Genomic DNA, 12,100 nt, shown 5'->3' on the forward strand with positions numbered 1-12,100 from the left:
ATAAATAAATAAATAAATAAATAAATAAAAATAGAAAGGAAAAGACAGAAAAATAAATATAAACCTACACTGAAATATCTTCTTTATTTAACTATAAGTTTGACAAAGACCCAGGTATTTCATAGCACCATGTTTTTGAGAGTGTAATGAAACAGCATACATATCATTGTTTAAAATATAAATTGATTTAATCCCTATGGATGGATATGGACAATATCTCTCATATTCTGATCCAGGTTTCAACTCTTGCTGATAAATTCAGTTTTATGTGAAATACTGCATAGACAAAGAAAATCACTGCAACATTATTAGTAAGTGCTGAAGATTGGAAAAAATTAAACAGTGGATGGGTTAAAAATATCATGTATCCTTAAATACTATGATATCATTTTAAAATAATGCAGCAACAGATACACTGACATGGAATAATTTCCAACATATATTGCTAAATACTTTTAAAATAATATGAAGAACAGTGTATGTATTTTGTTACACCCATTTCTATTTAACAAAATTAAGTGGAAGAAAACAATCTGCTTGTTCATGCATGCAATAGCTCTGAAAACAACTGCTAACCACTGTTTTGGGGAAACCGAATGACTACAGAGCCAGGATGAGACAAAAATTTATTTTCTGTATACAACTCTTTGTAGCTTTTGATTTTGTACAATGTACCTGTTAGTTATAATACATAAAAATTTAAGTAATTAAACATTTTATTTAAAATTAAATATTTTTATGCCTTGACTCTAGAACTAAATAGACCCGGTTTCATAATTTATTGCCACTCCATAGTATCTATGTGGAACAAGGCAAATTATTTAACATTCTTAAACTCCATTTTCTTTAAGAGGATTATGTTATGATATGCAGTTGTGACCTTTAAATAAGATAATGTACATAAAGTCCCTTACACAGTATTCTGCACACAGCACATAATAACAAATTAAGAGATTCTTTTACCTTTTCCTTCTCCTGAAATTATACCCAAATTGAATTACTCAAATTTTTTTTGACATCTAATTTAAGATAGAGCATGATTAAGAAATACAAACCATTTATCCAAGAGAAGATTTCTTAAAATGATTGGCGGTTTACTTTAGCATGATCCATACACAGTGATATAAGGTTTTTGTTTATATAGTTTTATAATACATGTTCTTAAATAAATTGAAAGTAGACCAGCCAAGCCTGTTAACACAGTATATATAACATTAAAAGAGAACATTTAGTGGTGTCTAGATCCTGACTAAACATGCTTGGCTCTAAAGTTTTATTTTTTAAAAAATTAGCCAGGCATCATTGTGCAAGCTTGTAGTAACAGTTTTAGCTACTCAGGAGGAAGGTGAGGTGGAAGGACCACTTGAGCCCAGAAGTTCAAGACTGTAGTAAGTTATGATCATGCTACTGTACTCTAGCATGTGTGAGAGTGAGACTCTTGTCAAAAAAAAAAAAAAAAAAAGGCCAGGCGTAGTGGCTCACACCTGTAATCCCAACACTTTGGGAGGCCAAGGCAGACAGATCACGACGTCAAGAGATCCTGGCCAAAAGGGTGAAACCCCATCTCTACTAAAAATACAAAAATTAGCTGGGCGTGGTGAAGCGCATCTGTAGTCCCAGCTACTCAGGATGCTGAGGCAGAAGAATCGCTTGAACCAGGTAGGTGGAGGTTTGAGTGAGCCAAGATCGCACCATTGCACTCCAGCCTGGGCGACAGAGCCAAACTCCATCTCAAAAAAAAAAAAAAGTTCGGGGGAGGTTGGTAGAATTCAGTAGTAAAGCCATCTGATCCTGAGCTTTACTTTGCTGGGAGATGTTTTTAATAATTGATTTAATCTCATTACTTGTTATTGGTCTGTTCGGGTTTTCTGTTTCCCTATTTCAATCTTGATAGTTTATATGTTCAAGAATTTATCAATTTCTGCTATGTTTTCCAATTGACTGGCATATAGTAACTCATAATATTCTCTAATGATCTTTTTTATTTCTGTGGGATCAGTTGTAATATCTCATATTACATTTCTAATTTTTTATTAAATTTCTAATTTTTTTAATTTTTTTATTTTTTTTTGAGATGGAGTCTGGCTCTGCCACCCACACTGCAGTGCAGTGGTGCAATCTCAGCTCACTGCAACCTCCACCTCCTGGGTTCAAGTGATCCTCCTACCTCAGCCTCCCAAGGAGCTGGGATTACAGGTGCCTGCCATAATGTGAAGGGGTGGCCTGCCCCTCCACACTTGTGGGTGTTTCTCGTTAGGTGGAAACGAAAGACTTGAGAAAAGGAATAAAACACAGAGACAAAGTGTAGAGAAAGAAAAGTGGGGCCCAGGGGACCGGCGCTCAGCTTACAGAGGACCCACGCCGGCACCGGCCTCTGAGTTCCCTTAGTATTTATTGAGAATTATCTTAGTCATTAAAAGGATAAGGGAGTGGCTGGACAATAGGATTATTGTAGGGAGGAAATCAGCAGTAAGACATATGAAAAAATCCTTGTAATATGAATAAGTTTAAAGGAAAATGCTGTGCCTTGAGATGTATATGCGACATCTCCATAAACCTTTTAGCAGTATTGCTCCAGCAAGTCCCACCTTATTCCTAAAGGCGGTTTCTCCTCACTCAGTAAACAAGGCACACAATGGGTATTACCCGGAGATGTTCCATTGCCCAGGGAGGGGCAGGAGACAAATGTTTTTCTCTTTCTTGAGATTAAAGAGAATGGTGATGACCTTTAACCATAAGCAGCCTTTAGGCACTTGTTTAACAAAGCACATTCTGCACCACCCAAAATCCTTTTAACCTTAAGTCACCACAGCACATGTCTCTTGCAAGGACAAGGTTGAAGGTAAGGTCACAGATTAACAGCATCTCAAATACAGAACTAAATGGAGTCTTTTATGTCTACTTCCTTCTATATAGACATGGTAACAAGCTGATCTCTCGTTCTTTTCCCCACAATAATGCCCGCCTAATTTTTGTATTTTAGTAGAGAGAGGGTTTCATCATGTTGGCCAGGCTGGTCTCCAACTCCTGACCTCAGGTCATCTACCCACCTTGGCCTCCCAAAGTACTAAACGCATGAGCTACTGCACCTGGCCTAATTTTTTTTTTTTTTTCATCTTCTCTCTTTGTTACTTAGTCTAATGGTTTATCAGTTTTATTTATCTTTCCAAAAAAATCAACATTCCGTTTCATTGCCCATTCGTATGTTTTAGTCTCTATTTTGCTTAGTTCTGCTCTAATCTTTCTTATATCTTTCCTTTCGCTAATTTTCAGTTTGGTTTGTTCTTGCCTTCCTAGTTCATAGAGGTGCATCAGGTGATTTATTTGAAATCTTTTTACTTTTTTGAATTAGGCATTTACTGCTATAAGCTGCACTCTTACTACTGCTTTTGTTGTATCCTATAGGTTTTGGTATGTTATGTTTCTATTTTCATTTGCTTCAAATTTTTTTTATTTCCTTCTTAATTTCTTCACTGACCCATTGGTCATTCAGAAGCACGTTTAATTTCCAAGTATTGGTACAGTTTCCAAATATCCTCTTGCTATTAATGTCTAACTTTATTTCATTGTGGTCTGACAGGATACTTAACATAATTTGGATCTTTTTAAATTTGCTGAGACTTGTTTTGTGGCCTAACACATGATCTGTCCTGGAGAATGTTTCATGAACTGATGAAAATAATGTACACTCTGTTGCTGTTAAATGAAATATTATTTAAATACCTGTTAGGTCCACTTGGTCTATAGTGTAGTTTAAATCCAGTATATGTCTTGGTTGATTTTCTGTCTGGATCATCTATCTGTTGCTGAGAGTGAGGTGTTGAAATCCCCAACTATTACTATATTGGGGTCTAAATATAGATATATTTGCTTTGTATATCTGGGAGCTCCAGTGTTTGGGGTGTGTGTGTGTGTGTGTGTGTGTGTGTGTGTGTGTGTATTGTTATATCCTCTTGCTGAATTGATCCCTTTATCACTATATATTAGTAATTGCCTTCTTTGTCGCTTTTTATGTTGTGGGTTTTTTTTCTTTTTTTAACTTGAAGTCTATTTCATCTGAAACTCTATACCTACTCCTGCTCATGTTTGGTTTCCATGTGCATAAAATTTCGTTCTCAATTCCTTCATTTTCAGTCTATGTGTATCTTTACAGGTGAAGTCAGTTTCTTGTAGGCAGCATATAGTTGGGTCCTGCTTTGTCTTTTTTTAAAAATTCATTCAGCCAGTCTACATTTTTTAATTGGGGAATTTAAATGCTTTACATTTAAGGTTATTAATAGGTGAAGACTTATCCCCACTACTTTTAAATTGATTTCCAGTTATTTTGTATATCCTTTGTACCTTTCTTCCTGTCTCATTGTTTATCTATGCAATTTGGTGATTTTTCTGTAGTGTTAATGTTTGAGTCCCTTCTCTTTTTCATCTACATATCTGTTCTATCAGTGTGTTTTATCTGCATGTTTTCATAATGCTTAGATATCATTTTTTTACTCCAGATGCAGAAGTAATTAATCATTTCTTTTACAGTCAGTCTAGTGATGATGAATTCCCTCATTTTCACTTGTCTGGGAAAGACTATTTCTCCTTTATTTCTAAAGAATAGCATTGCCAGTTATAGTATTCTTGGCTGGCAGTTTTTTCTTTCAGCACATTGAATATATCATCCCATTCTCTCCTGGTCTGTAAAGTTTCTGCTAAGAAATCTGCCATTAGTCTGATGGGGATTCCCTTTTATGTGATTTGACACCTTTCTCTAGCTGTTTATAGAATTCTCTCTTGACTTTTGAGAGTTCGACCATAAAGTGCCTTGGAGAAGCCCTTTTCAGGTTCAACCTATTTGAAGATCATTGAGCTTCCTGTATCTGGATGTCCATATCACTCCCAAGACTTGGAAAGTTTTCAGCTATTATTTCATTAAGTAGGTTTCAATGCCTTTTTTCACCTCTTCTTCTCCAACTCCCATAATGCAAAAATTGATCACTTAATGGTGTTCCACATGTTCTGTACGCTTTCTTCATTCTTTATTTTGATCTGACTGGGTTACTTGAAAACACATGTTTTCAGGTTCAGAAATTCTTTCTTCTTCTTCATCTAGTTTATTGTTGAAGCTCTTGATTTTATTTTTATTTCATTTACTGAATTTTTCAGTTTTGAGATTTCTGATTCTTTTTATGATATCTACCATTTTCCTGAATTTCTCATTCAGATCATGAATTGGTTCCTGATCGTGTTGAATCCTTTATCTGTGTTCTCTTGTATTTTGCTGAGTTTCCTTAAGATCTTTATTTTGAATTCCTTTTCAAGCATTTGATAGGTTTCCTTTACTTTGTGGTATATTAACTGGAGCATTTTTGTGTTCCTTGGAAGGTATCAAGTTTCCTTGCTTTTTCACATTTCCTGTGTCCTACACTGGTATCTGTGCACACAATAGAACAGCCACTTTTTCCAATTTTATGATATAGCTTGTATATGGAAAAACTTTTTCCTGTAGATATGTTGTATAGTCTCAGTTGGGCAGGGTGCTTTGACTTTGGTTCCGTGCAAGAACAGTAATATAGACTCCATAATGATTTCTTCAGCTTTCATCAACATCAGTGGTGTCTACTGAGTGCCTCACTGGCCTAGGCTGCAGCTGTTTGTGGATGCTGTGGTGTGGCTTTACTGGAAGCAAGAATGCTGGGAAGGCAAATGTTTTTTGACCCTGGGGGGTGAACACACGCATGCACACAATGCTCTACCACTAGAAGGGACAGAATTGCTGGCAAGCCCCAGGTGCATGCCATTCTACTCTTAATCTTCTTCTTCTCCCCACTCTTAGCACTCTTAAATTCGTAAAGATGGGAGGGCAGAAGGAAATGTTTTGGAATTTACTTCTCTTCATAAATCAATTGAAAGCTTATGGCATTATTTGTCTTCTCATACTAAAAGACATAGGTGATACATGGTTTTCTTTCCTCTCCTGCTTGATTTCATAAATTTTTTAAAATTAGGGAGAAGAAAATACACAGCTGCCATTGTCCTTCAAAACCTCTGTAAGAAGACTTTTAATTATGGATTCAATCTCTATTAGACACATAACTGTGGCTTTTTCATTTTCTGTTGATGTCAGATTTTGTCAGTTGCATTTCTGTATTTTTTAAATCTCATATACACTTTTAAAGTCATTGGCATAATGTTATTCTTAATATCCTGTTGGTATATCTCATGTAGAATCAATCTTGCTACTGGTAATATGTGCCTTCTCTTTTATTTATCAGTCCTCTTAGGGATGTGGCAGTTTTTAAATACTGAGATCTTTGACACATCTTCAATCTGTGGGGTCTATGCTCCGTCCTCTAGAATCTTTGAGGATAGTAACTGCTTCCACCAACATAACATACGGTAGGAGTGATGTTGTTTGAATTCTAAGGCTAGGTCATAAAATACCTTGTAGCTTCTTGCTGGTTCTCAAGTGAGACTATTCTCTAGGGAAAGCCAGCTGCCATGTAAGAAATCTGACTACCCTGAGATCACTATATGGAAAAGTGGCAAAGAGAAAGATAAAGCTATAAGTACAAAGGCAATTAAAACACAAACAGTTGACCAGGTGCGGTGGCTCACGCCTGTAATCCCAGCACTCTGGGAGGCTGAGGCGGGCAGATCACAAGGTCAGGAGATCAAGAGCATCCTGGTTAACACAGTGAAACCCCGTTTCTACTAAAAATACAAAAAAATTAGTCAGGCATCATCGTGGCGGGTACCTGTAGTCCCAGCTACTCAGGAGGCTGAGGCCGGAGAATGGCATGAACCTGGGAGGCGGAGCTTGCAGTGAACCGAGATAGCGCCACTGCACTCCAGACTGGGTGACAGAGAGAGACTCCATCTCAAACGAAAAAAAAAACAAAAAAAACAGTAAATCAACTACAAACACCTTACTAGTCTATACTGTGAGGGCCTGCCCTTTGCCCTCACAAATCATAAACCATGTCAGTACACTAATAGAGGCATGGTTTAAGAGGGTACATAATTTAAATAAGTAAGAAGTGTTACCTAGGTAAACCACAGAAGTATAAATGTAATTAATGAGGCTGTCAGGAGGATACAGTGGGTACTTCATATACCCATGGGAATAACTGATTTGAATATATTTATAATCTTTCCCCTCCCTTATTTCACATTAAGTAGCAAGCTGAGAAAGGAGGCCATTTATTTTTAACATGCAGTGCTGAAATATCCCTACTTCTCCAACACACAGTGAACATGCTGTATTCCTAGCCATTTAAAATAAACATTTCCAGGAACTTTAATATTATATTACACAAGCAAAATAAAAAGACTTTTAAAAAAATTTAAAGTTATAGATTGGGAAGTTCAGAAAGTACTAGCACCTAGTATAATGAATGCTTGGAACCTAGGTATTCAATTAATATTTACTACATGCATATCAATCAATTAGTCAATGTCAAGTAGTTTATCAGCACAGACCAGTTTCTGGCCGAAATCACAAGTACTACCTGCAATAAAAAGTTACTAAACTATTAATTCATATTCTTCAATGTGGTGGTCCTCAGATACTATATATCCATTTCCTTGAGAACAGTTTATTTTCTCTTTCAGCGTAAGATTTTTTAAAAAGAGATTAAAATGAAGTTATCTGCCATAACAGATCCACTAAAGACAAAAGAACCTGAGATTGTTTCTAGCCCAATGAGGAAAAAAATGGAATTGCTTTAATGCTTACGTCAGTTTTACAGCAAAATGAATAAGCCACTTAAAATAATGTATGAATAACCTACCAAATCCAGGAACACTTTTGAGACTGGCTTTGAGGCAAATTTTCTCCAATCTGAGGTAGCTATATCTCATCAGACAATTCCACAGGAACATCCAGTCCATTCTTGTCCGATGGTTCATTATAATGACACTTCTTTCTCCAGGAACAAATGCATCGCCAGTTATAATCACTTTTACACCAAACATGGTCTCCAATAATGCCTAAGAAAATAATGCAGATATAGAGAAAAATATGATTTTCCATAGGTAAGTTTTATCATGCCCTATAAATAAATCTTAAGATTTCTAATATACAAAAGTTAGTATTTCCCATGATCCTTGCTTCTATAATAAAAAATTGGGTGGTGACGTTATCTAGAAGAATAAGAATATCAAGCACTATTTCTATTTTAAGTTTCTGTGATTTCCTAATTTAAAAAATGCTAATTGTCCTTGAAATCAAGATACCTTATTAAGTAAAAAGAAAGTATAAAAGGTGTATATCAAGATTCTACTGTGTAATATTTTAAGGATATAGATATGTAACATTATTACCTTTTTTCTAGAAAGAATAGTCAAAAAGAATTAGCACTGAGTACAGGGGAAAAAAAATCCCAGAAAGTTAAACTGTTCACTTTATAGCTTCCTGTACTATGATGTTTTAAAAACAAAAACATAGATCTTACTTATTTTGACACTATATAAAGAAAAAATTAACTATACATCTACTAAAATACTACAAGCCTTAGTTCCTGGAACACAGTAATGTTCAAATATTTGCTGAATTTGCTTAATTCACTTTTCTGATGGGCCAGGTATACAATACATATGAAATATTTAGAAAAACAATATATTACAGACTTACGAGTTCTTGAAAGTAAAATAACAGATTATAATAAAACCTGATTATTGATTTCAAACTCTTATTTGAATTCTCAAATTATTCACATGTAACAAATTTACTAGTTAATATTTGACTTATTAATAAAGAGAGAAATTTATCTAAAGGCAAATATACAGTACAGAATCAAAAGTTCTCTTGGCGAATATCATGATAATCTTAAACAAGGTACACCCAACAGACAAACTGTGGTGTACTCATATAATGGAAAAATGATACAACAATGAAAGTAGATGAACTACAAGTACCTACAGCAACATGAAAGATACACAGAAGCATAATTTTGAGAGACAGCAAAACAAAAATATATACCATAAATGTCAATATACAAGACTTTCTAAAAGATTAAGATATTTTAAAGATGATTATATAGATGCTAAAATTATAAAGAACAAGAAGAAAATAACTATCTTAAAAGTCAGATGAATAACTATTTCTACCAAAAGGAGGGTGTTTTGATTGGAAGTCTAGGTAGCTTGCTGGAGAGCTGACAATGCTGTATTTCTTGACCTAGTTGATAGTTACACTCAAAATTTTTCATTAAATTGTACATTTGTGTTTTAATAACTTTTTGGTATGTTTGCTACACTTCACACACAAGAAAAGCATTTTTTAAAAAATGAAATAGGAAACAGTAAGACTTTGAAAAACATAACAGGATCAATAAAACACAGGTTCAAAATAATACTAGCTAAAGAAATATACTAGACAGTAAAAAGAAGTTAGAAAATTTGTATGTCCAAATTGCTACAGAGTCAAGGTGTTAACATCTTGATACAAAATCATTTGGACTAAGTAGCTACAGATATCCCATAGGTCCTCATTAAGTTACTTTCCCACAGTTGAGGTTCACTTTCAGCATGGGTATTTAATCCAGTACCTATTATGTCCTAGAAGGATGGCCTCCAAGAGGTCAATAAAAATGTATTCCTCTTAAGCTGTATATAAAGATATGTCAATGTGTACACATACTTTGTTAAGTAAAATGCTTGCAGTTTTCATCAGATTTTCAAAAGGGTCTATAACTGCTCAACTAATTATAACCCCTACTCTAAAAAGTCCCTTGAAAGTGAAATACCTACATGTAAGACGTCCTGGTAAAAAGGATCATGGCAGAGTCCTCCAGGCTTGGACCCACAGCAAAAAATATCATTTTTTTTTTCTTTTGAGATGGAGTCTTGCTCTGTCGCCCAGGCTGGAGTGTAGTGGCGTGATCTTGGCTCACTGCAACCTCCGCCTCCTGGGTTCACGCGATTCTCCTGTCTCAGCCTCCCGAGTAGCTGAGATTATAGGCACCCGCCCACCACATATTTTGTATTTTTAATAGTGACGGGATTTCACCATGTTGGCCAGGCTGGTCTTGAACTCCTGACCTCGTGACTCGCCCACCTCGGCCTCCCAAAGTGCTGGCATTACAGGTGTGAGCCACCGCGCCTGGCCAAGAGTTAAAAATCTTAAGCCTATAAATCCCAAACTTCATATCTAACCCTATATATGCAATCTCTAACATATGATACCTATGGACTCCAAACAATCCTTTGCTTTTCATTATGAAAAATAACAAAATTTAAAAATCCAAGACTGGGATGGGTGTGGTGGCTCACACATGTAATCCCAGCACTTTGGGAGGCTAAGGCAGGAAGATCGCTTGAGGCCAAGAGTTCAAAACTAGCCTAGGCAACATAGCAGGACTCCAGCTCTACAAAAAATTTTTAAAAGCTAGGCATTGTGGCACATGCCCAGAGCCTTAGCTACTCAGGAGGCTGAGGCAGAAGGATTGCTCAAGTCCAGGAATTTCAGGTTACAGTGAGATCTGACCGCACCACTGCACTCCAGCTGGGCAAGAGAATGTTGTCTCAAAAAAAAAAAAAAAAAAACCCCGGGGGGGGTGGCTCAAGCCTGTAATCCCAGCACTTTGGGAGGCCGAGACGGGCGGATCACGAGGTCAGGAGATCAAGACCATCCTGGCTAATACGGTGAAACCCCGTCTCTACTAAAAAATACAAAAAACTAGCCGGGCGACGAGGCGGGCGCCTGTAGTCCCAGCTACCCGGGAGGCTGAGACAGGAGAATGGTGTGAACCCGGGAGGCGGAGCTTGCAGTGAGCTGAGAGCCGGCCACTGCACTCCAGCCTGGGCAGCAGAGCAAGACTCCGTCTCAAAAAAAAAAAAAAACACCACCACCACTACCACCAAGACCAGGTGTCCAGGAACATCTCATATAACATGACATTCTCTCCTTTGATATCCAGCATTCTATCAGAATATGCCTGAAAGTTATAAATAACCTTTTGGGCAGCCAAGATCTCAAGTCCACATTAATCAGTTGTAATACCAGATGAGACATATCCAGTCAACCTTATTTACAGCTCCTGCAAAGGCAGAAAAACAAATATACTACACAGAAATAAAGCTGTAATATCTATAAAGAACTCCAGAATTCAAATAATCCAGACTAAAAGACTGGGAAAAAAGACACTATTCTCATATTTCTCATGTTTATTTTATTTCTAGTATAGGAGAGAGATAATAGTGTCAACAGTAACAAATCTTACAAAATTTTATAATGCATTGTTTCTTATATTGAAGAGTAACAATTCTGATAATTTTTACCTAGTTGGTCAAAGATTTCTCTGTGTATTATTTAATAGAAATATGGAAGCATTTTCCAAGGATCTTTTATATACCACTACTTACTATGTCCAAGTGTTCCATCGTGTATAAAAACACAAAGATGAGAGTGGTTCCTCTCAAGATGACAGAGAAAGTTTTGCCATCATGCCTGCTACTCTCACTCTCATTTATCATTCTGATGGATCTTTATTTAGTCTGAGGTAATAACAACTCATCTCCACATCTGCTTTTGCTTTTCAGGCTCAGCTTAGGTCTGGTTCCCCAAATCTACTTGAGGCTTTGCAATCCCAACTCATTCTTCAAGACACTGAGCACCCACTTTGTTAAGAGCAACAGTACAAACAAAAATCACATTCAGCAATCTATGTTTATTGAACACCTGTTTTATGCTAGGACTGGAATGGTATCAAAAGATCAGAAGGCTGTGGAAGAAACTTGTGCCCTAGGTAGACAGTTAGAAAATGACCTCTAAATTCCTAAGGCATGATTTATGGTGAAAGAACAGAACTCCAAGTAATTTTCATAATCCCAGGTAGTAATCAGACTGTTTGGTTAGAGTTAAAATTTTGAGAAGCAAAAACTGCTCTGAGCACATGCTGAGTTTGACCCTTACAATATTGATTATGTTGAACAGAACTGTCCAAAAATGAAAGGAACAAAGACATGCACTCCAAATTATAGAAACATTCAAACAAAGACTGAATGGTCACCCTGCAGATTGTTCTTGAAGCGATTCTTGCCCACAGAGTTAGGTTAGACAAAGTGACCTCTAAGTCTCATCTAATTCTAAGATTCTAAAACACTTCACTGCTAT

General features: G+C 36.3%; 1 protein-coding gene across 4 annotated transcripts in view; it reads right to left on the reverse strand.

Moving 5' to 3' along the window:
* LCLAT1 (lysocardiolipin acyltransferase 1) overlaps positions 1 to 12,100 on the reverse strand; it is a 233,573-nt gene that overhangs the window by 118,435 nt on the left and 103,038 nt on the right. For all 4 annotated transcript variants that reach the window (XM_017850056.1, XM_017850055.1, XM_017850058.1 and 1 more), the window contains one exon: positions 7,776 to 7,974. In XM_017850056.1, the coding sequence (XP_017705545.1) occupies positions 7,776 to 7,974 (199 nt within the window). The remainder of the gene's footprint in view (positions 1 to 7,775; positions 7,975 to 12,100) is intronic.

This window comes from Rhinopithecus bieti, unplaced genomic scaffold (assembly GCF_001698545.2).
Source record: "Rhinopithecus bieti isolate Rb0 unplaced genomic scaffold, ASM169854v2 scaffold_33446, whole genome shotgun sequence".
NCBI lineage: Eukaryota > Metazoa > Chordata > Mammalia > Primates > Cercopithecidae > Rhinopithecus > Rhinopithecus bieti.